Consider the following 24,527-nt stretch of genomic DNA (forward strand, 5'->3'; position numbering starts at 1 on the left):
TCCTCCATCTGTCAGTCATATCTTCACAGCCTATAGAAGCGACCTGTCTGGCCCTCTCTGGCATGTAAACTCACGAGATACCCCTGCCCCTGCAATGGTCCCCTTGGCACCCATGTCGGCTGAGGCTGCCTTCTGACCCTCACCACTCAGCCCACCATCTGGCACAGTTTCTCGCCTGGTTTTCCTTCCTTTTGCCCACCCTAGGAAATCTTGGGAGTGTTCTCAAGACAGAGTCAATGCCCCCAGCCTCACAGTGTTGGGAACACTCAGGGATCATACTCACCCTTCCAGACAGGCACCAGGGAGGTGCAGGTGTGCACTGTGCACCTGAGCAGGCCTTGCTTTAGACACCGAGCATGTAGATGTCATACGTCACGCACATGTGGATATGCACAAGTGGCCCCAGGAAATGCTAACCACCCTATTCTACAAAGCAGGGGGGGAAAAGAGCTGAATCAACTTGCCCACTTAGCTAGAATGAAAACCCAGACAGTTCACTGTTCTGTTACAGACACTCAGCCGGGACAGATTGCAGGCACTGAGCTTGGTGTGGGTATGTCGGACAACTGCCCAGTGAGAGGCAGGCATAACTGGGAGAGGTTTCTCAGCCCCTCAGTGGTGCTGGGCCAGCCTCCCCCCACTTTGTGAATGAAGGCCAAGGAAGAGAAATGTTGCAGTGATTCCCTTTGAGCTCCTATTTCTTTCTTGTTGCAAAAAAGTGCTTATTTCAGCATCCATCATCTCTGTCTTTGTTGTGCAGACAGTCTGCCCTGTCGCAGGATCTGTGCTGTTATTATGAGTTTGTTTATTATTAGATTTATTTCTCCTATAAGCAAATGTGTTCACAACATTCCATCGGGGAATCTTCTTAATTGTCACATAAATGTCATTTTATGTAAATTGAATATTTATCTTTCCATGCAAGGGGGTGGCAGGAAAAGAAAGAACAAACAACCTTCAGTCTTGGAGAGAGGGAAAGGCAGTGCCCATCCCAGTTCACAACTCACCCACGTGCCTTCAAAGCCAAAGGTGAGCTCAAAAAATGATTGGATCCTGTTGGAGGGGCTGCCGAACGGAACGGGAGGGAGAAGAAAAAGTTGGCAGCAGCGCTCTGGGGTTCTAAGGCCAGGCGGCCCCCCGCCGCTCAAAACCCACCTGAGACCAGCCCATCCCCTCCCCACCTGGGAGCACCGGGAGAAGGCTGCAGCTCGCCCCCCTACTTCTTCCGATCCAGGAGGCTACCCCCTCCCCTTGCTCCTTCCTCGAGAGAAGGTGAGCACGGCGGGCGCCGCGGGTTGGGTGGGTGTGGCCCGTGGCTCCGGGAACGGACCCAAGGCCCCGCCACCGCCCGCGAGCCGCCCGACAGCCCGCCCGCCTGGCGAGCGCAAGCTCTTCTTCCAGAAACTGCGAGGATCGGAGAGCACTGTTTGTGCACCACAAGGTCAAGTCGGGAAGTGGAGCCGGAGGAGGAGGGGCGAGGAGGCGAAGGGTGGGGAGAGGGGCGCACCGCTTCCTCGCCAAGTGCCAGCCTTTGGAAGTTGCCCCTCGGTTTTTAACCCTTTAGGGGGAGTGGGAAGGACGAGCAGGCGGAAGGGGGCACCCTGGGGCAAACTCCCGGGGCCAGGGCGCGCAGCCGCCCACCCACTCAACACCGCGTCCCCATCCCCCGGAAATGCAGGGCAGAGCAGGGCGCCTGGAGGCACCGGCGCGGGGGGAGGGGGCGGCGAACTCGGGAGAGACCCTCTCTACGGACCGCCCCTCCTTTCTGGAGGTCGCCCACAATTTCAAGTTTCCCCCTCCCGGGATGTTAGTTTCCATCTGCCGTGGGTGGGGGAGGAGAGCCGCGCCCCCTCCCCCAGACTCGCGCGCGCCCCTCCCCTCCGCTACTGCCAGCACTTTCTGCTCACTTCTGGCGCTGCAAAACGCCACGCGATATATTCGATTCGCATTTTAAAACCAGCGTTTCGGGAGCAGGGCCTAGGGCGAGGGTCTCCCCGTGCTGGAGCCCCGGGAGGCGGGGTGCTCAGTGCAAGCCTCGTTCCCTCCGCGAGTGTCGCCTCCAGGCTGTTATTTGCAAAGAAACGTCTTTTTGACGCAGGGAGAAATGGCAAATTTTAAGTACGTCATTAATATGGCGCCAAAAGATTTTTTTAAGTATAAGCTTGCTGTTTTTTTTTTAAGGTTGCGGGGGGCGCCGCCCGGGCCTGGGGCGCGAAGGGGGCGGGGTGTGAGCAGAAAGTGTGAGTGAGAGAGTGGAGGGGCGGGGTATGTGTGTGAGTGTGTGAAGTGTGAGCAGACCTGATGGGACTTGCACGGGCGCAGCCGCCGCTCGGGCCCGGCCCTGGGGACAGGGCGGGCTGGGGGCGCCCCAGAGCCCATGGGGAGTCCGGACCCGAGGTAGAGGCAGGCAGGCGGCCCGGCTGGGCACCCCTACCCTGGGGCCTGCAATGCTACCTGGACCCGCAGCTGAAGCCAAACAACTGGGCGCGGGGCGGGGGGGGGGCGGATTGGAGGGGGGAGGTCGGGCGACGAGGGGGGTGTCAGGAGTGGAGATCCGAGTGAATAAGAAAAAAGTGGCTACTCCCCCTCCCTCGCTCCTCCCGCCCGCCCCCACCCCACCCCCACCCCAACACATTTTTTTTTTCTAAAGAGATCACAAGGAAGTCTTGGTTTAAAAAGAAACAGAAACATACACAGGGGGGTTGGTGAATGGTGCCGACCGCGGCCATCGCACTTGGAGGCTATTTTTTGGGGGGTGAGTAGCGTCAATGGAGTTACTTTGCGCCCACTCCTAGCGGCACGGGCTTGGGTTCCGCGGGCTGACCGTCCCCCGCAGGGGTGCGGGGCTGGGGACGCCGTGGGCCTGGCCGCCTCCCTCGCCGCGACCCCGGATGGATGCGCGCCCCCCACCCGCCCGCGCCGGCCCCAGGAGCTCCGGGTTTCGGGAGCATCCTTCCCGCGCCGGCCCCCGTCGTGGCGCGTAGCCGAGGGCAGCGCCCCTCGAAAGGGCACCGCGGACCAAGGTAAGATCCAGCCCCGGGCGATGGGCCCTGCGCATCTCCCCGGCGTTATTTTGTGTTTTTGCAACAGATCCGCCGGCGCTCCTCGCTTCCTCGCTCTCTCTCTCTTGCTCTCTCTCTCTTGCTCGCTCGCTCCCTCTCTCTCCTGCTGGCTGCCTGTTCTAGGAAGCCAGCGCGGGGGGGGGGGGGGGGGGAGATGCACAGCACAGGGGAGAGAGATTGCGCATGTTGGTCAGTCGTATTTTAAAGAGTACATTGCGGGGAGGCTGAGAGGGGCGCATGCAACAACAACTTTTGGAAGGGTGAGCTTGGCGACCTTCTTTATTAATGACTGCGGCAAAGCGCCCCTGGGCCGGCAAGGGGGCGCGGGCGGGCGGGGGCGCGCCAGGGCTGCAACTTGCCCCGCGGGCTCTGGCTGGGCGGAGGGGCTGCGGCGGGAGACCGGTGCCGAGGGGAGGTCGCGCGGCTGCGGGGGGGGGCGGGGGCTCGGAGGACCCGGAGCTATCTGCCCTCCTGTCGCCCCGAGTTTCATTTTTGTGGATACGCAGCACGTCCGGGCGCCGAACCGGGCTGAGCCGGTGCACATGACCCCGCGCTGGGCTCACGTGCAGCCGGTCCGGTCCCAGACACCTTCCGGGGGCCACCGCCTCCGCCCTGTCGCCCCCTCTCTGGGCTTGGGTGCACGCGGGCGCTGCACGCGGGGGCAGCATGCTCCGCAGCCGGGCGCGGAGGCTCTGCACAAATTGAACAGTTTTTTTGGAGGGGCGGGGGACACCCTATCCAGGTGAGTGTGGAGGGTGAACCGTCCCGGCGCTGGGGGCGCGGGTTGGGGTCGGGGACAGCTCCCCCCTCCGGGGCTGCGCGGGAGTCCGGCGGGGGAGAAGAGCTGGGAGAGTGGAAATGTACCGGCGGCGGCCGGAGCGGCGGGTGCGCGCCCGCGGGGCGACGGCAGGGGGCGTGGCCCTTGTTTACCTTCTCCCAAACTCTGCCGGTTCGCGTCCCGCTCCGGGGACGGATCCGCAGTCCCTCGCCCTCTGCCTCCCGCCCCGGCGTTCAGGCTAGGACCGGGAAGACGTCGGCAAGTGGCGGCCCCCAGCCTGGGACGTACACACCTGACCCTCAAATGAGTGACATTGCAGCCCCCGCCCCCACCGAGCACCGCTGCAGTCCCTCTGCCGGTTCCCGGGCCCCGCCCCGCCCCCGGCTGTGGCATCTTCCCGGCCTCACCTCCTTCCTCCCTCTCTCCTTCCCACCCACTCGCCTGCGCCTGCCGCGCGGCTCCCGCCCGCCTCCTCCCCGCCGGGTGCAGACTTGTGGCTCCCTCCGGTCCCTTCCCGCCTATCCCCGGGCCCCGAGACAGCCTCTGCTCCGGGCCGAGGAGATGAGAGGGATCAGCCTGGCGATTCGTAGATGTTACATCAGAAGCGGAGGATGTCTGCGAGACAGGCAGTAAGGCTTTACTCTAGCTTCCAGAGGCCCGGACAGCCGCCTCCCCCCACCCCCACCCCCACCCCTCCTACACCCCGTCCTCCACTACACACAGCTGTCCACCCGCCAGGGACTCGATCGCCCGGTGTCCACATCACCTAGACCTCCCCCCCCTCCCACCCCCTGCACCTGGGGCATCTAGTCCGCCTCCCGGCACTGGCCCCCGACCCGAACCGCCTCTTGCCCTTCAATCTCCTGGGCTGGAGCCCCCCGCAGCCACCTCCGGCTCCTCCTCCCGGCTCCCGCGGTCGGAATCACGCCGGCGCGCCTCCAGCCTGCGGTCCCGCGCACCGCCTGCAGGGGCAGGCTGGAGGCAGGCGCGCCGCCCCCTCCCGATCCCCCGGACTACCGCCTCCGGCCCCGGCACTTTTTTTTTTTTAACCACCTTTTATGAAGGCCCAGTGACCAAGGCTGCACTAGGGGGTGGCAAGAAGTGCCGCGCATCTATCCCGCCGGGTGCCGTGGGCACGCGGCTGTTGGCGACGCTGGACCTTGCAGATTTCAAACCTTAGCCCTCTTCACCCGTGGTTGAGCAGCCCCTCCCCCTCGCCTGCAGCGGGATTCTTAGACAGAAAGTTTCATCCTTGGGGCTGACTTTGCTAGGGTCTTCTCTAGGCTTCATTTCCGTGCTCAGACCTGGGCCAGTGGGCCTGGGGGGCGACTCAGCAATCAGCACATCTGATCCGCGAGCATACTGCCTTACCTTAGCTGGAACTCAGAGGAGCGCCGAGCCCTTAGCTGTGGCGAATCCTAAAAGTTTATGTTTGCAAACTCAGTCTTGGTAGCGAAGGCAGCTGGGCCCTTCCTCCCAAGGATGGCATTAACTCCCCTCCTTCACTGGTAAAATTCCCAGTAGGACATTTGGCAAAAAAGGGCTGAGCAAGGGAGCTGCCAACCGGGCCTGGCCCTGTGTTCCGGGTTCCCAGGGTGCTGCCATTTCCCCTCCCCTAACTTCCTCTCTCACCTCAGGGCCCCCCGGTGAACGCACCATCTCTCCTGTCCCATCTTCCTCAGGCGGGTTGGGACTTGCAGAGCGATCTAACAAGCAGAGGAAGAAAATAACAACAGAATAACTGTAAGGGGAAGGAATGAGTAATAAAGCCGACCCAGGCAGGGAGGAGGGCTTTCATGTTTAAGAGATGCTATTTGCTTTTTAGGTCACAGGCCTCAAAAACAGGCTTTGATCCGAAGTGGGCGAATAATTTATTGAGAAAGTTTGCATGGTAGGGGAAAAAGGGATGTTTGTTTGATCTGGAGCCCTCGGTTGTTGTTCAGAGTGGAAGAGCATTTGGTTCCCCAGCAAATGCCTCACAGAGGGAAGTCCTTGCCCCAGGCAGCAGCAGGCTTTGGAGTAAATGTTGGTTTTGAAACTGGCCAAGGGTCTCCCCTAGCACTTTTGGAGATAAAAGTGTTTAAGGATAGAGCTGTTTTGGACTCAGCATACAGCTGGTGTTTCCAGAATGTTTCCCTCCAGCCTGCTTTTCTTTTCCCCAAATAGCCTGGCTGAATGGCCCGTGACTCTGATCCTGGAGGCTGTCAGAAATTTCTCCTTCGCCTTCATTGACAAATGAGGTAGGACTGTTGGTCCCCATCCCCTAGGTACACTGCAGTTTTGAGGTTAGACTTGTTTAATCCTGATTTCATACCCTTGAAGTTGGGGGCAGGGTGTTCTGATACATGCCTTATACTCCTACCCCAGTCAGAGGGTTCGAGTGTAAATCCTCACACTCCAGCAGGTGGGTTGTTGAGGCCTCATGGTTCTCCCTTAAAAGCTGTTATAGGGACAAACTAAAGTTGCAGGCAGGGAAGACCCTGGCTTACTTGTCACTTACCTAGCACCCCCTACCAGGTGACAAATGGAGTTTGAAGGTCTGTACACCCCAGCCCAGTGGGCCTGGTCCCCCCTCCCTCTGGAACCCAACAGCCTGTGTTTAAAGACTAGTGCAGTTACCAGCTAGACAGTTGCTCTGTGCCTCAGTTTCTCCATCTGCAGATGGACTTACTAATGGCTCCTGTGTATGTAGGTATGTATGTAGGAGTATGGACTAAATGAGCCTTTGTAGACTGAGGACTGTAATCCTAGAGGCAGGCATCAGGTAAGCGCTTGATGGCTACTGGCTTTTGGAGTATTACTATGAATGATCTGGAGAGGACCCAAATGCAGCCTAGACCTTTGCTGTCTTCCCTTGAGGTTCTCTCCCAGAGAGCCAGGCTCCAGGCTCCCTTCACTGAGGAAGGGTACCAGAGGGTTCTGCTGCTGTCCCCCCCCCCCCCCCCCCCGCCCCGAAGGAGCAAGGAGAGGACTGAGCCTGGCTCTCACTGAAGTGTAGAGTAGGTGCTGCAGGGCAGCAAACAAAGCCCCTTTCTTTGTCCCAGCATCCCCTTGGTCTAGAGGGGAGGCAGTGAGCGGGCAGCCTGTGCCAGGGAAGCTGGGAATTCCAGGTGGACTGTGAGGGGTGTCCGAGGAAGGTTCAGGCTCCCTGTGGTGAAAGCAAGTCTGAGGACCTGTGTGTTCCAGACTTGTTTCTGGGACCGCCACTCCTGTCCCAGAGAAGGCATTAAAGTTAATGAGAGATAGGAGAGCGGGGGCTCCGACCCCCGATGGCGGCGCCGTAAGAGTGTGCCGCTCTTGTTTTCTGAACGTCTGGCCTTCCCGACACAAGGAGGCTCTGAGGACAGGTTTTCCAGCCGAAATATCATTAAATTGTATTAGCATCTTATTACACACACGCCTTAGTGGTCTGCCTCAGACAGGGAGAGTTTTTGTTTCTCTCTGAAAGATTGTGTCTGGAATGGTAAATTGCCTGCTTGAAAGCCCTTTTCCCCCTTTTTAAGAAGGAAGACGAAATCCTGCTGTGTGTGGAGGCGGGTCGGGCAGGCTTGGTGGCCCCCAGAGAGGAGAGGCCAGAGGCCAAGTTGGGGTGTTTTAACTGCCCGCGGAGCGGCTGCAGTCGCAGGCCTGAAAGGCCCACTGTTCCCAGGGTCAGCTGGAGGGGCAGTAATGGAGGCCCAGGGTGTTTATTTGAGTTTATTTGCGGAGAGGTCTTTAAAGGGGGCTGGCATTAGACATCGAGGCCCCCACTAAAACCCATGGCTCGAGCTGCCAAGAAAACATCTGCCACCAAATTGCTGCCCTATTACTAAGTTGACATTGATCATTAGCCAGGAGCCCAACCAAATAAAGCCTCCTGGAAAATGTGTGAGGTGAAGAGGGGGAAAGGCGGGCTATGAAAACAGGGTGAAATCTTGGGCCCGGGTGTTGGTTCCTGCAGGCTGCAGGCAGGCCAGCCGGGCTGAGGGTGGAGGGGTGAGGGTGCACTCAGCACACATCTAGCTCTGTTAGGTGCCAGGTACAACACCAGGGTGGTGTTGGGGCGCCCTGCGAGGACCCAGTTAGATGTGCTTCTTGGTCTGTGGACTATATGTTCCAAGTCTGAGCAGAGGTTGAATGAGCCGACCCCAGTCAGGTGGTTGCCCTGCAGGTTCTGAGTAACAGGAGTAATTCGAAGAATTACTCTGCAACCCTCTGGGACTCTGGCATCAGATCTGCAGAGACCACTGGTAACCATGCAGTAGGGCAAGGAGTGGGTGGGTGGGGACCAGGTGCCAGGAATGTGCCATCACTTGGCAGAGGACTGGTTGGAAGTTGGTGGGAATGGGATCCTGGTCAGCGGGCACCGGTTGAGGAGTTGCAGGAGGCCATGAGGTCGAGGTTGGGAGCTTGGTTTTTGCCCTTTAGGAGGAGGGAGGCCTTGAAAGACTGAAAAATGGGCATGGCCATTGGATTTATGCCTATGAGCAGTCTTTTTTTTTTTTCCTTTTTGGCTTTTTCGCGTCACACCCGGTGATGCACAGGGGTTACTCCTCGCTTTGCACTCAGGAATTACTCCTGGCGGTACTCAGGGGACCATATGGGATGCTGGAAATTGAGCCCGGGTTGGCCATGTGCAAGGCAAACACCCTACCTGCTGTACTATCGCTCCAGCCCCTGAGTGGTCATTTTTCACCTCTGTGTGGATCCTGAAATGGGGGAGCCATGTAGGAAGAGGGGAAATGGATGCAGAGACCCAAGCCTGGGAATGGAGTGACTGAGTCCAGTGGGATAGCTTCAGAGATGGAAAGGGGACCAGGACAGTGATGAGAGCCTCCACGGGCTTGGCTCAGTTTGGTGGATGAGGGTGAAGGACATGCATAGAGACTGAGCTACAGGTCTCTGGAGGGGTCCTGGGGTCCCCCACTGCCCTAAAGGAGAGCCTCCCAGCAGTGGCGCCGTGCTGGCAGCCAAGGTTTGGGGCGCATTCTTTTCCTGGTGGCGCTTCAGGGGCACATAAGTGTCTTCTCCACGTAACTCTGGGAATGTTGAGGGGCTGGTGGAAAAGTTGGATCCGAGGTGGAAATCCAGCCTCGATACCCCCAGATGCATTTGCTGCCCTGGACTTTGGTCTGCTGAAAGTGGGTGGTCCCCAGAAGAGCACACTGCCCCCCCCGCTTTGTCTGGGACTTCCATAGCCGCTGACACTGGGGGTTCACTTGCGGCAAGAGCGCCTCTAGAGCAGACTGTTCAAAGGGAAGAAGCCTCACTCCTGGAGCAGGGGTTTCCCGCCGAAGCCTAGTTATTACTCCAATTAAACCGCTCCACAGTGCAGCTGGCTCCCGGGAGCACTCAGGGCATTCCCAAGGCTGGCGTGAATGGGGATCTAGCCCTAGGCAGGGTGTCTGTGGACAGGTCCCTGTTGGTGTCTGGACAGTCAGAAATAGCGTGATGAGAAGGGCACGTGTGGTCCCAGATGCCTGTCACAAAGACCTGCCATGGCCCCTGCAGTGAGGGCCAGTCCCTGCACTTCAGGCTTTGTCCTGCAGGCTGCCGTCTACCCTGTCTGGCCCACAGATGTGTTAACTTAGCCCTCTCTGAGTGTTGTGAAAATTTGGAATCAGTTGCCAACTCTGGTTGTTGAGATTCCAGTTCAAATCTCAGTCAGTCTATGTCCCTGGACCACTGAGGGATGCAGGCAGGACTAGGACTAGAACTAGAACTCATCACCCCAGAATCCTGAGTTTGTGCTCTGGGAAGGCTCCTATTGGCCTCGCCGGAAGAGCATTGGAATTCTGGCCCAGGAAGGGCAGGGAAGTGGAGGGCTGAGCTGCAGAGATATTGCCTACTATGCCTGTGACAGGCTGGCCTGGCAAGGGCAGGCGAGAGTTGGGAATCCTGTCAGGGGAACCCCCTGTCACACTTAGACCCAGGAGGATAGCAGGAGTTGCAGCTTTGGGGGCGGTGGCTACGCATTGTTGCCCATTCAGACCAAGATTGGATCCCTGGACTACTCATACTCATTGCTCAGATGTGGAGAGCCTCCAGACCACCCGTGTGGGCCCCCAAGTGAGAGCTGTCAGGGCCCAGTTGGGTGCCCATGTGCCCAGGAACCCTGCCTCGCAGCCTCAGTGAGAACTGGGTGTTTGGGACCTCGAAACACACCCCCCTTCTTTGGGGACTCTGCTTTCCAGAGCAGCCCTGGGGAGCACTTTGGAGGAGGGCAGCAGAACCCCACCCCACCACCAGTAGTCCTCCTGTCCTGTTGTGTGTTGGGAAGGGTGGGAGGAGGGGTAGTGACAGGACGGTGACGGGGGGGGGGGGGGGGGGGGGGCTGAGAGAAGCAAGGGGGATCTTTTCAGGCAGTTACATCCTGCGAAAACTAGTGGCCCCGCCCTTCTGCAGGGCAACAGTTGGAGAAAGGGAGACCTGACAGTGGGAGAAAAGGAGACCCCCCCCTGCCCAGCTCAGTAAGAGCAGACTTGGGGGCAGCAGCTGGTCACAGGGGGGATCCCAGCCCCAGCCCCAGGTCTTGTCTCACATCCAGACTCTGTCTTGCAGCAGCTGGAGACCAGTGTCCCGAGGGGAGGGGAGCAGGCCCCACAGCAGGAGGTGCCAGCAGCAGGTGGAGCCTCCCAGACCCAACTCAACTAGGGCCTGGGCCTCCCCACTGAGATTCCCCACACACACACACCCAGGTGGGAGGGGGCTAGCCTTTACCCTGCCACTCTGTGGAGAGGCACGGTCAGTCTACACTCGGGAGCTCTCCCAGACCCAGCTCGGAGCTGCCCTGCCTTCACCCCATCTGCAGTCCTGTGTCCGCCACAGCCAGGATGGCATGTCCGCTGACGCGCCTTGTCTGCTTAACCCAGGGCACACAGCCTTCCTGAGAGAATCCCTCTTGTCACTCTGCATGCGGCCGACCCCAGTTTAATCTGTGGCACCCTATGAACTCCTGAGACAGAGACCCGGACACCACCAGGTGTTTCTGTGTGGCCTCATTCCCCCCCAAAAAAGATAAAGAGAAAATATTTAATCTTGTTCTCCTCCTGGACACGCAGCAGAGTAGCAGTTTGGGGGTGGGTTGGATTGGGGTTGGGGTTAGGCCCCCCAAGGTAAGGGAATATTTCTGTGAGACCCAGGGTTCCCTGTGGGTCTTACCAGGACCTCCTTTTTTTGCAGATGGAAGAGAAGAGGCGAAAATACTCCATCAGCAGCGACAACTCTGACACCACTGACAGTAAGACCTCCCAGATTGGGGCTCCCCCTGGGAAAGTGTTTGGCAGCCCCTCAGGCCCACAGGTCTGGGGTGGGGGTGGCAGCCCCATGGTCTCTGCCTGCATTCACACCCACGTGGCCTTGTCTGTCCCCTGCACAGTGCTCCTCAGCTTTCACCTATGCTGCTCCCCTGCCTCTCCCTCACATATCCCAGGCCCTGGGCCATCCTAGCACGTTCAGGAGCTGCCGGAGGGGTCACAGAGGAAACCGCTTATTTGCCATTCATCAGCATCTTTTCCCCATCAATGTGGCAGTCAGGCCATGCACATGGCTGTATCCCCAGCTCCCCATCTTTCTCTGGTAGCTAGCTGCTCAGTAAATGCTGGCTGGAGAAAGTATGACCTTGGTGGGCTCTTGGCGTTGAATCTCAGGGGTAGACGGGGGTGTGGATAGTAGTCGGGAGCAGGAGCAGAACTTACTGGGGAGAAAATGGGGTGGAAGGAGCACCTTCTGCAATTGGGGCAAAGTAAGGGAGTTTGTATATGTTACAAGCTTTTCTCTCAGCCTTTTTTCTGATGTCTCAGAGGGCTGGATGGAGCACATGCCTTGCATGCGAGAGCCCCCCCCCCCCCCCGCACGCCGCCCATTCCTGGCCCAGCACTACATGGACCACTCCCCAAGCCCTGAGCTGGGAGCAGCCCCTGAGCACCACTGGATAGGACCAATAAAAGTTTTACAAATAAAAAAGATGGGAGGAGGTTTGGGGGTGCTTTTCTCTGGAACTAGTAGGCAGCTCTCCTCAGATGCCCCAGGTAGCTGGGCCCAGCAAATACCTGTGGAATGAGGAGTTGCCTTCTGGCCCCCAGAACAGGGGCAAATCTGGGGGTACAGATCTGGATCCTGCAACCCTAGACCTGACTTCGTTCCCACTGACACTAGGCAGATTCCCAAGGAGATTTAGAGCTCCCTGATTTCCTGTGACATGCCCCTGCCTGAGGATAGAGGTATGAGTTGGGCCTGCCCTCTCAGGTCCCTGTCAGATCGTTGTCAGCCTCTGCCAGCCCCCAACAGTCCCTCTCAGATCCCTGTCAGCCCCTGTGTCACCTGCAGCTCTCAGGCTTCTCTGGTGCCTGACCAGGTCTGCCTTTACCCCACACGCAGTAGGCAGGAGATCGCAGGATCAGCCCTCTGGCCTGGCTCTGCAGGCTGTTCCAGCACAGAGTTCCAGGAGGCCAGGCACCCACACTAGCACCACAGCTGCAGCAGAGTTGGGTCAGGCTGGAGCCTCCTCCCTTCCCGCCTGCCTCTACCATCACTGCTGCTCCCTGAACTCACTGATGTCAGCATGGGCCCTAGGCCACAGGCCGTGATAACAGTGACCATGTACTTGCTAGAGTCAGAGCAAAGTGCAGGAAAGCCAACAAAATTCAAAATAACGGGGCTAGAGACATAGGGGAGCGGGTCAGGTGCTTGCCTTGCACACAGCTGGCCTGGGATTGATTCCCGGCCTCCTATATGGTCCCCCAAGCACCATCAGGAGTAATTCCTGAGTGGAGAGCTAGGAGTAACCTCTGAACATCTCTGGGTGTGGCCCAAAAGCAAAAAAGAAAAGAAAAAAAGAAAACCGTAAACAACCTAGAATAAAGATTCCACAGGCTTGATCATTTAATTCTTGCAACTCTTTGAAAGAAGCTGCTCTGCCCCCATTTATATTGTATCTTTATTGAAGAGCAGGGCACTGAGGCTCAAGGAAATGTGGCCATTTGCCCAGAGTCAAGCTAGTACATGACTGGTGGAACCAAGCTCATGCTAGGGTTCATGAAGAGCAACAGCAGATGTCCTGTCCTGCATGGGACACCCATGGGGCATCATGGCGGGGATCTAGCCTGGGGCTATGGCAGAGCGTGGCAATACAGGCTTATTCTGGCCCTCCTGCAGGAGGACGCAGAAAGATCTATGGAAGTACAGGACTTGGTCCTGGAGCCACGCACTTAGCTCACACTGAGCCTGTCATCTCTCTCTCTCTCTCTCTCTCTCTCTCTCTCTGCACCATACCAATTCTTGGGGGACAGTGTAGTGCCAGGGATCAAACCCAGGGTCTCTCATGCAAGGCAGCCCTTGCCTGCCTGTCTGTCACTTCTTTTGTGTGTGTATTTTTGTTTTGTTTTGTTTGGGGGAGGGGGAGGTGTCACACCCAGGCATGCTCAGAACTTAACTCCTGGTGCTCAGGGGACCATATGTGGTGCCAGGGATCTAACCCAGGTTGGCCCTGTGCAAGGCAAGCACCTCCTTGGCTATATTTGGTTGTCCCTTGCTCTTGGCCCTCTTGTAGTGGGCAAGCAATGGGGACTTAATGTCTTATTCCCAGTGATGCTCGAGGCCCTGCCGCGTGCTTGCAGTGTCAGAACAGAGCTCACTTTTCAGGCTTCCTACCCAGCCTCCCAGGCCTGCTCACGGACTGCCCCTCTTTTGGCAGGTCACGCCACATCCGCATCAAGATGCTCCAAACTGCCCAGCAGCACCAAGGCTGGCTGGCCTCGGCAGAACGAGAAGAAGCCCTCAGAGGTGGGTGGCAAGGACCCGCTGCCCGTGAATGTGTGATGTGTGTGAGGGAGTTGGGAAACATTCCTGCCACAGGGCACCAAGGCGCCCAGGGGAGGGCAGGAGGTCAGTTCTACAGCCCGATCCTCAGGACCAAGCAAGAGAAAGCTGAGTGGCCACGGCTGAGAGCTGGGAGGTGCAGCAGGGTTGGGGGACATTTGGGAGGTCCTTGCAGCGGGGAGTTTGCTCTTCTTGGGCTCCACTTGCATCCACCCCTCGAGCCTTCCTCTTTTCCCATGGAGGTGGTGCTGGGGAGTGGGAGCCGTGCAGAAAACTCTGGGGGGAGAGTGGACAGATGGACATGGGGATCCTGCTTCCTTCAGTCTCATCTTCCTCCTGGTCTTCAGTACATGGCGCTGGGCAGCAAAGGCTTCAAGAACTGGAAGTGCGGTGGGGTGGGTCCAGATCCAGCCCTTCCGGACACTGTCCTCCGGCCACTAGAGGTGTGGGGCTAGACACTTTGCTCGTGTGTTTATTATTGTTTTTGATTATTTTAAGCCTGGTGGGGGGCAGGTGTAAGATTGCTCAGAGGACTGTGGGGTGCCAGAGATCAAGCCTAGTCCTACCACATGCAAAACATTTGTCCAGCCCACTGAGCCTCTCTCAGCCGCCCCCCACTTTTACTTTTTTCACCCTTAAAATTAGCCCAGAGCCTCCAGATCTATGGTTAGTAGACACAGAAGCCCCCAAGGCTGCAAGAGTCAGGTGGGCAGCTGAGTTGGGCTAGGGGAGGGTGTCTTTGTGGGGAGCCCGCCGCTACTCTCCCTGCCCCTGCACCAGCCTCGCTTTCATTAGCAGGCCCGTGGGGTGGGGGTGGGGGATCTTCCGCAGAGCCTGGAGTTAGCTGAAGGACTCCCTGCCGCCGCCCCCCCAGCAGCCCACCCTGGGATTCTGCCTCTGAGAGGCGGCAGCCTTTGAGATCTGATGCCTCCCACCCCTCCCCCCACCTGTCTCCTCCCAGGGCTTCCCAAGGGGGGGAGGGGGGGAGGTGGTGGGGAGAAGCTCCCGGAATGCAGCGGGGCAGGAACAAAAGGTGGGGAGGGGGAAGGTGGCGGTCCTGGGCCCTCTGAAGCTTCCCTGCCCCTGGGTGGGAGGGTTGTGCGTGTACCACTTTCCTTGGGCATGGGGGTATCCAGGGTGCTGGGGTCCCATGGGAAGCCTAGGACCACCCCTAGCCTTCGCCCACCTACATTCCGCCCCTTCCACCTAGCCTTCCCCCACCGGGCTTCCTGCTACTTTTGGTTTTATTTGCAAGACTGAAGTCCCTCCCAGTCCAGGGAGGAGGCATTGTCATGCTTGGAGCCCCCAACTCCTTTCCCATCCATGCCGGGTGGGGAGTTCTGGGAAGCTCCCTACAGCTCTGCCGGAGGAGGGGCCCAGCCGGGAGGGGCGGGGCCTGGGAGGAAACAGGTGTGAGTGCTGAGGGCTAGGTGATTTGCATGGGGCTGAAAATTCCCCTGCCTCTTGGGTTTTCCAGCGCTAGGCCTTTGAACCTTTCCCCACCTAAAAATAGGGCCAAAACCCTGTACAGGTGGCAACAGCCTGGGGTCCTGAGTCAGAGGGTTTGAGGCTTGGTGGGGCTCCACCTGCCCTCCCTGCCCAGGCCCCGGGAGAGCTGGGGCAAGAGACCGACTTTCCTCCCACACTGCAGGAGCCCAGCCAGGCTTGCCTTGTCCCCTCAGTGAGGAGGCTGATCTGTGGCCGGCGGCGGTTCCAGGCTCTCGTGGAGCTGCGAGGAAGCCATCCAGATGAGCTGGCTCACAAGAACACAGCACGGAGCGCGAGGCTTAGGCGGCAGCCCCTGATGTGTCTCCTCACGCTGCTCCATGTGGGAGCAGGGCTAGGACGGTGGCAGGGGAGCAAAGGCTTTAGCATCAGGTTAAAGCCTGTAGTGGGGAAAGGGGGATGTGTTTGCCAATGGAGCAGGGACAAGACCCCCTCCCTGGTGGCTTTCAATACCCTGGTTTACTTCACCCCTTCTCAGGCTGGATGGTGGCGGGGAGGGGTGGCCCAATGACCCAGGAGTACTTTGCCTAGCACCAGTACTGGCTCTCAGGTAGTCCAAAAGCCCTGACAGGGGCTGGGGTTGGACTTCAGGGAAACCAGAGGGCTGCTCCTGGGTATCAGGAAACCAGCCTTTCCCAGAGTTATCCCGTGGGGACCTGTCAAGGGGTGCCCCCCGTGAGGTGCCCCAGGGTGGGAGGAAATTGCTGCAGTCAAGAGTCAGGACCCTGGACAGAGCTGAGACCTTGAGGCCTTTTTCCTTCCCTTCTGGCCTGTACCCCTGGCCAGGGAGCAAGAGGGGCCCGTGCACAGGCCCCAGGCCCAGCGGCGTTTGGGTAGGTATACCAAGCCTGGAGTCCTTCAGCTCTGCCTGCGGGCAGGAGGAGAGAGGGTAGCATGGCCAAGAGTAGGGTTCTGAGCTGGTTGGCTTGTGTCACCAAAAGATGTGAGTCTAAACAGTGCTTAACTCTTTGTCCCTTTGTGGCATGGAAATCTAATGTGCCTGAGAATCTAATGGGCATCCAAGATTTGGAGATTCTTCCTTAAAGTCTGTATCAGGCCCCCATCCCTCCTTACCCTGAGAATTCTTACTTACCTGGTCTGAGAGGAACCCGAGGGACATGTACTGGGTTGTTTTTACTTTTCTATTCTTCTCTCTGCTTTTGGGTCTCACCTGGCAGTGGTGGTTGTTACTGGTGGTGCTCGGGGTCCCTGTGGTGTTGGGGATCAAACCCCAGCCAGCTGCACGTGTGTCCCAGCCTGTTGTGTGTATTCTCTCTTCTCTCTCTCTCTCTCTCTCTCTCCCTCCCTCCTTCCTCTTTCATCTTCATCCTTTCCTCTCCTCTCAGTAGTACTTTGCCCCATCCACCAACTGTAGCTAAGCTAAGAGTGGGTCTTGACTTGGTCCTCCCTGGAACACCCTGAGGTTGCAGTGAGGTGTGGAGTGGGGCTGTCCTGCCTTGCCCAGGGAGCTAAGCAAAGCCAGGACTGGGGGTAAGGGACAGTGACCTGGCCGTACGCGCAAGGCCCAGGGGACAGGCTCCAGGCCTGGCAGGGTTGTGATGCCAGCATTGTGGTTTGGCAGCTGGGTCTTCCTCTGCCGGGGCAGATGGAGGGGCAGGATGCAGGGTGGGGTTGCCCTGGAGCCAACTGTCAGGTAGAAAAGCTGTTCGCAGGAAATCAGAATCCCCAAAAGACAGCGGGGATGGGGGTGGGGGACAAAAAAACATGAATCTCTAGGACAAGAGCCGCTGATGCAGATGAAAGTTACCAAGCACCTACTCCAGAGCCCCTCCAGGCTGGGGCGGGCAGGAGAGAGAAAGCAGCTGGTCCCGGGGGAAGGCCTCTGACTGACAGGATGCAGGTGCTGTGCAGCCAAGTGTGTGAGAACAGCTTGGTACTACGAAGGCCAGTGAGCCCTGCCCTGGGCATGGGGTCCTGGGACAAGGAGATTGCCAGAAGAGAGTGGACATAAAGTCAGCATCCAGGGCACTGAAACCCTGGCTGTGGGGATGTGGAGGGGAGGGAGGGTTGGCAAGAGAATGGGGGTCCAGGGACTGGAGCAATAGCACAGCGGGTAGGTTGTTTGCCTTGCACGCAGCCGACCCGGGTTCGATTCCCAGCATCCCATATGGTCCCCTGAGCACCGCCAGGGGTAATTCCTGAGCGTAGAGCCAGGAGTAACCCCTGTGCATCGCCGGGTGTGACCCAAAAAGCAAAAAAAAATAGAGAGAGAGAGAATGGGGGTCCCACTGGGATCAGTCGACCAAGATGTGGGAGCTGGGGGCCACCCAGGTCACCCCCTGGCCATGTCCTGGGAGAGATGGGTGATGCTATTGTTGGCAGCCTCTGGGGGGAACCCCCAGTCCCAGTGGTGCCCAGGGAAAGTTTCAGCGTTGCATGCCCCCACCATCCCCCTTGCAGAGACATTGAGTAAGACCATCGTGGAGCCACTTGGCCTTTCTGGGTCAGAGACATAGTGTGAGGTCAGGTGTTTGTCTTGCATGTAGCCACCCTGGCACCGCCAGCTCTGTTCTTCCAGACAGAGCCAGGAAGAGCCCCTGAACACAAGCAGAGTGTGGCCCCAAATACCCCCCGCACCACACCCCCCCCCCCCCCACACACACTCACACACCAGTAAATAAAGTTGGGCCCTTCTACTGCCAGAGAAGGCGGGGTTCCCAGGTGTGTTGGCTGTGGGCCTCCAGGATGAGAACGGTGTGCAGGAGGAACGAGGAGTAGAGGAGTAGCCTGTGTTTGAAAGAGCTCATTTTCTTTGAAGAGAGTGATGGTATGCACTGTGGGGGAAACGCAAAGTGCTCAGACTTGGGAAGTACCAAGAAGCCAGACCTAGTGTTTGTGTGCGCTATGTGGGACCCAGCCGGGATCCTTGTGCAGCAGACGGTGGGGTGGGCATCCCCGAGCCCCGCGCCTGCCTCCTTATGGGCTGATGGCTGAAATCTCCTGTAGTGGTTGGAAGCAGGGCTGATCCTGCAGCTGGAAAGGCCTCCAGGCCTCTGGGACTTGTCCCGTGAAAGAAATGTGTGTAATGAATCCTCCTTAAGAGCAGGCAGTGCCCTTATCTCTGTGAAAGTAAGAGAAAGCAATCGAGGGTGGAAGCCAGCGCAAGGTATGTCTCCGAAGCTTAGCCTGGTGGAAGCTTCAAAGGGACCAGGCTGAGGCTCTTCTCAGCCTCGCTCTAGTGTTTCATGCCTGATTTTGACTATATTAAGTTTGCTTCCGGCTAAGACATTCTTGATCAATTCCCAGCATGGGGAGAGAACATTTTGTTTTGTTTGGAAGGAATAACAGGTAACTGTGTGCAGGCGGTAGTGCAGGGCCAGAGCCAGAGTACTTGGGTAGGGCGTTTGCCTTGCACACATCTGACTCAGGTTTGGTCCCTACCACTCCAGAGGGTCCTGGATTAAGCCGGGTATGGCCCCAAACCAAAACCAGAACAGAAAGACTAGTGCAGAGGTTAAGGCATTTGCTTTGCATGCCCGGTTAGATCCCCAGCACCCCCAAATTCCATCAGAAGTGATCCCTGAGCACTGATCCAGGAGTCAGCAAGCACTTGATGGATGTGACCCAAAGCTCAAACAAACACAAAGGCATGAACAGATCAGATCTCCACAGGGGATGTTAACTTTTTACTTTTTTTGTTTTCTTTTTTTTTTCTTTTTAAGTCACACCCGATGATGCACAGGGGTTACTCTTGGTTCATGCACTCAGGAATTACTTGGGGGACTATATGGGATGCTGGGAATTGAACCCGGGTCAGCTACGTGCAAGGCAAACGCCCTACTCTCTGTGCTATTGCTCCAGCCTCATTAACTCATAAGCCTCAGTCTTCTCATCTGTAAAGTGGAGCAGGGCAGTTAATGGGAATTTGCTGAGGTTTTCTTTTTATATGAGGCATTAAGCACAATATCTGACATGCCAGGTCAGAGCAGTTGGTTTTCAATTTTTTACCATGAGCTAATGAGATGAGGTACTCAGAGAAAAATACTGTGATTTAAAAATCAGAAATCTGATAGTGATTTTGTTTGATTCTTCTAAGACAGGCCCTGAAGCATCCTTTGAGAAACTAACTGTGCTGGAGCTGATGCTCAGGTCTCATCCTGACTAATGGCATTTTTTAGTGGCTCTGGCACAGTGACCAGGATGAGTCCCCCAGATCCTTTGGGGCCAGATGCACCCACTCCTGATTCTCTCTGTTCAGTAGGACAGGCAGTTTGAAGCATGGGGTCACGTTGCCAGTCAGTCCTAAGCTCCCATCACTCAGTCATCCATGCCACAGGGAATTCTTGGGCACCAGCTGTTTGCCCAGTCCTGGGCTCCAGACAGGCACAAGGACGAGCCAACCGCAGGCCCCCTCTGCCACACTCAGCTCATCTCCACTCTTCAAGGAGATGGGCATTACACAAACCATCACATTTTGTAATTGTGATAAGTGCTGGAGCTTAACCCACTTCCTCTTGGTGCCTCTTGGTCTAAAAATCAACGACTAGCGAAGAGACAGGAATTTACCCTTGAGAAAGGGAAGCAGAGACCAAGGTCCCTGGGCGAAACACTGAAATAATACCCACCAATCTGGTGCTCAGATAAACGAATTCTTAGCATAGTGCGCTGACGTGGCCTGTTGTCCTCTTCTTTATTTGCCTTCGGAGATTGCATCAGACGCTACAGATACTTTTTGGCAGAGCCTGTTTCTAGTTCTTAGGGAAGTAGATACAGAAAACTAGAGAGGTGTTTCAGTGGTGTGTGTGTGTGTGTGTGTGTGTGTGTGTGTGTGTGTATGTGTGTGTGTGTATACGCATGTGTTTGTGCGCATGTGCGTGTGTGTGGTGCCAGGGATCAAACCCAGGTCCTTGCACGTACAAGGCAGGCACTCTGCCACTGAGCCACATCTCTTCCCTTATGGTAGTCTTTATTATTGGGGGAAAGAATCAGAGGGGGACTGGGGTGATAGCTGCAGTGGTAGAACATCTGTGTGTGTGAAACCCTGAGGTCCGTGCCCTGCACCACAGACCTTCCCCTCCTAGCCCACAGCAGGCTTCACTGCTCCACCTGGACAGAACAAGGCTCTATGCCATGGTGGGGATCTATACTCGGGATCTGAATGTGCAGGGCTTGCCCCAGCCCTTTGAGCTATCTCCCCAGCCCCTAGGCAACAGACTGTTAAAGACAATGTGCCCATTGCTGCCTTAAGAGAAAAATAACAAACACTTATCAAAGGAAATGGCTTGTTCTAGGGGCTGGAGAGATAGTACAGTGGGCAGGGCACTTGCTTTGCATGCAGCCCACCTGAATTCTATCCCCAGCACCACATAAGGTCCCTCAAGTCCACCAAAAGTGATCCCTGAACACAGACAGGAGTAAGTCCTGAGCATCACAGGGTGTGACCCCCTCCAGCCCAAAATGGCTTGTTTTTCACTTTTCATTCTGCTTGCCACAGCAGGCCTCCAGTTCATCAGTGTCCATTTTATTCTGTATTCCATTTCCATAAATAATTCAGAGACGTTGTGAGAGAATAATTGGGCCTCTTTTTCACACCCGACCTCTAGCAGTTCAAAGACAGAGGATGTTCAGGTTTGTGATCGAATTGCCGCGTTTGTTGTACAAGTTTCCTGTAAGTGTCCAGAGATTCCTTGGAAAGGAGAGTGCCCAGCTGCACAGCCTTGGACAGCATCCTGGAAAGGTGGCGGCAGATCCAGGCAAGGCTGGGAGCCACTAGGCCTTGGTTAGTGCCTGGCATTGCCAGGCCTGGGGTGCACTGCGGGGCGCAGTCCTCTGGCCAGACCTCACTGAGCTCACTCGTAAGGAGACACGGCAGGAAGCCAGGAGCTTCCAACGCTGGGGCTGTGGGCACTCAGAGGAAGCCCAGAGCCCAGCCTGGCATTAAGGAAGGCTGCCCGGAGCAGCTGTGTGCTGGCCTGAGACTTTAAGCTCAGCCTGCTTTGGCAGGGGTGAAGACAACCCCCGCTGTGCCAAAGCAAAAGTTCCCAGGACACTGCAAGTACATCCCTGTGGCCACAAGCCCGGTGGACCCGGCGGTGGGAAGCTGGTGCAAAGCTGTAGGGGGCTGGGAGCTTACAAAGCCAGCGTCTGATTTACATGTCCCAGCTTTTATGGAAACCATCTCATCGGGGTTAACTGCAGGACTTTGGCAGCAAGCACAGGACTGAGAGGAGCAGGGGCCCCGGGAGAGTGCTGGCAGACTCCAAGGCTGTCGTGGGCTGAAGGAACCCTGAGAAGGTTCATTTTTTTTTTTTGCTTTTTTTGGGGGATCACACCCGACGATGCACAGGGGTCATTCCTGGCTCTGCACTCAGGAATTAGCCCTGGCGGTGCTCAGGGGACCATATGAGATGCTGAGAATCGAGCCTGGGTTGGCCATGTGCAAGGCAAACGCCCTACCCGCTGTGCTATTGCTCCAGTCCTGAAGGTTCCTTTACCTGTTGCAGTGCGTAGGATCTTGAGTCTGTTGTTTCACTGACCTGAGTTCCAGGGTTTCTCAGCTGTCCACTAGAGAGAGAAAATAATCAGATGGTCGTGCCCTAAACTAGAGTTGGCATAGGGGCCATTAGCTGATTCATGGATCGTCCTCAGGCTTGTTGTGGGCACACAGAGCTCTTGGGAGGGGGTGCAGGCGGGAGGGATGGTAGTGGGGCCCTCCCAGCAGCGCATGGGCACTGTGAGGTGCCAGAGATCGAAGCTGGGACTCCCTCTGGGAGGCAAACTGTCTTATTCCCATCCCTGCAGCCCGACATGTGGACCTCTTGGAATAGGTTTGGGCTCTCCTGAATCACTCTCATCTGACTGAATTGAACTGGAGACAGAATTGAGTCCCTGCCTGGGTTGTGTGCTGGCCTGTGCCTAGAACCAGGTCTTGTCCACCCATGGGTCTTGGGCCATGGTCTGGTTCTTGGTTTTCCAGCCTGCTGCTCCAATGAGGTCCGTTCACATGGAGATTTTGACTGTTTTTATCCTCAAGGGCGCGCCCTGTTCCTAGGGGTTCAACAAAGAGCCAGCTGGGAGCTTAAGGCCCATTAAATAGACTTCCAGAGATGCACTTTCATTCGTTCAGTCTTTCATTTATTCAGTCGCTGTGCGAGGCACAGAGTATAGCTGAGAATGGGTGAGGCGTGGAAGGGAGGTTCTAAGAAGCAGCGTGGGTCAGACACTTAGCTCTCCCGAGTGCCTGTGCTGGGCAGTGAGGTGGGAGGATGGATGGGGTGGGACACGGCTTGGTCTGGCCATCAGCATTCCTGGAGTCTGGGTGCTCCAGGTGAGGAACCCCCAGGGAAGTCTGATTTCAACAATAACCCAGGATGAGAAACCACAGGTGTGTCCAGACTCCGGTGCCTCTTCAGGAGGACCGGGATGCTCTTGAGAAACTGCCTGCTTGCTGGAGCAGCAAGTGAGCTGTTCCAGGTGTGCTGGCATCACTGCAGCAGGGCTCGGGGTGCTGGATGTGGCACTGGCTTGTCTGGGCTGGGAGATCTTTGAGACTGTCCAGTGTCCAGAGTTCACTAGGGCTCAGATCTCTCTTGCCAGGCTGGCCCTGCTGGGCTTGGCAGAGGCCTCAGCCAAGAAAAGCTGCAGCCAGCAATGGGGGTGCGGCTGAAGAACTCCACAGAAACGCCCCTCGCCTCCCTCCCCGGGCCTGGATTAGCCGTGTCTTACTGCTTGCTAGTAAGAGATGCAAATTACTGGGGCTGTGAAATCTCTACCACATTCCATCTTCTGTTTAATTAGCATTTAATCGTAATCTCATTTTAATTTTTTTCACACTGGCACCCTAATTAAATGTTAGGGTGTTAGTCTTAACAATTAAATTATATTGGCAAATAGAGTCTTCAAGAAACTTGACCTTTTTCAAGCCAGGGCTGACTCCAGCTAGATGAAGATGTTAATTACATTTCTGCAAAAAAGGCTGCCTGAGCACCCCTACCCACCCGCCCAGCCCCTTCCCCACTCACCCCTGCACCCTTTTCCATTATTCCCTTGTGGTGAAGGTTCTCCGTTCAACTGACACCCACCTAGCCAGCCAGCAAGTAGGGCTTCTGGCAGGCCAGGCAGGGCTGCCCTCTGCATGGATGTCTGAGCCTCAGTGAGGCCAGCAGTGTTGGCTCTCCAGGGAGGGTGTGTTAGGAGTTTCATGTGAGGCCTAGAGTCCTCCTTGAAGTGGTTCCTTTGGTCTTGGTGATGTGACTTCTTTAATGTGAATCTCATGAGATAATCACTGGGGAAGTCAGCTCCCAAGCAAGTCACAGCATCTGCAGCTGCCACCAAGCCCCAGCACAGCCTTTGGGGCAGGCCCTCTGTGAGGTCAGCAGCTGAGGAGGCAGGGACCAGCAGGGGTGGGGGTGGGGTAACGGTTATGGGAAATGTCATTCCCCTCAGTGGGAGGTACACAGAGCATCAGGGTTCTCTCAGCCAGGGGCAGGGTTTACTTGTTTTCAAAGAAATTCAACACTATCTTCTTCTTATCCTCCCACACAGCAATGTGAAGACCCCACTGGTCAGGACCACGGGGTCTTTTTTTTCTGAGCCACACCCTAGCGGTGCTTAGGGCTTCCTCCTGACTCTGCCCTCAGGGATCATTCCTGGTGTTGCTAGGGATTCAAACCAGAGTCCGCTGAGTGCGAAGCACATGCTTTAACCTCTGTACAATCTCTCTGGCCCTTGGGTCCTTGTTCTTAGGGGACCTTGCAGACCCTGGTCCCTGGAAAGTCATTCCCTAGGCTTCCCCAGACCCCTTGATCTCCCACAACTGTTGCCTGAGAATCTGGCCTTCACTTCCTGGGGCTGACACCCTGCACACGTTACCCCTCCACTTCCCGTGGCTGCAGGTGTGCTCAGCCCTCTGCAGAAGTTCCCGAGCCGTTGCACACTGGCAGGAGGGGGTATGAACACCAAAGCCGGGCCTCCACGTGCCATCCCCCACCCCGCCTCACTCTTACCTTCCTTGGCAAATGTTTCCTGAGCGCAGAGCCAGGAGTAACCCCTGAGCATTGTCGGGTGAGGCCCAAAAAGCAAAAAAGATAAAACATCCTGGTGCCTCTCTTGGCTGCCCTTTGGTTGGTCAGAACACACGGTAATTCAGTTCTGCAGAGTGCTGGAGTCTGCTCGTGTGCAGAGAGCCCTGTGTGCTGGGTGACGGCTGGGTGCCGTGTGCTGGGTGACTGACAGCTTGTGTACTGACTTCTTTTGATGGTGGTTGGGAGGGGTGGGAGCTCTCATGGTACTCAAAGGACCGGACGACACTGGGCCAACTGTACTGATGGTTCAGTGTTAGGACCCAAGGCTAGGCTGTTTCCCTGGGAGCCTGTGTGGTACCAGGGATTCATCCTGGCTGGGCGCTTCCCTGTGCTGTGTCC

General features: G+C 56.8%; 1 protein-coding gene across 9 annotated transcripts in view; it reads left to right on the forward strand.

Moving 5' to 3' along the window:
* The first annotated feature begins 1,347 nt into the window (after positions 1-1,347).
* JADE2 (jade family PHD finger 2) overlaps positions 1,348-24,527 on the forward strand; it is a 47,644-nt gene continuing 24,464 nt past the window's right edge. Inside the window, exons 1-4 of one of the 9 annotated variants that reach the window (XM_056124252.1) lie at positions 1,424-1,441; positions 6,007-6,080; positions 11,002-11,059; positions 13,514-13,602. In XM_056124252.1, coding sequence (XP_055980227.1) covers positions 11,002-11,059; positions 13,514-13,602 — 147 coding nt within the window. In that variant the 5' untranslated portion in view covers positions 1,424-1,441; positions 6,007-6,080. Of the gene's footprint in view, positions 1,442-2,662; positions 3,024-3,224; positions 3,323-3,443; positions 3,805-6,006; positions 6,081-11,001; positions 11,060-13,513; positions 13,603-24,527 lie in introns of those variants that run through there. The other 8 variants (XM_056124249.1, XM_056124250.1, XM_056124253.1 and 5 more) reach the window with 8 other exon arrangements.

The sequence above is a fragment of the Sorex fumeus genome, unplaced genomic scaffold (assembly GCF_029834395.1).
Source record: "Sorex fumeus unplaced genomic scaffold, SorFum_2.1 ptg000051l, whole genome shotgun sequence".
Taxonomy (NCBI): Eukaryota; Metazoa; Chordata; class Mammalia; order Eulipotyphla; family Soricidae; genus Sorex; species Sorex fumeus.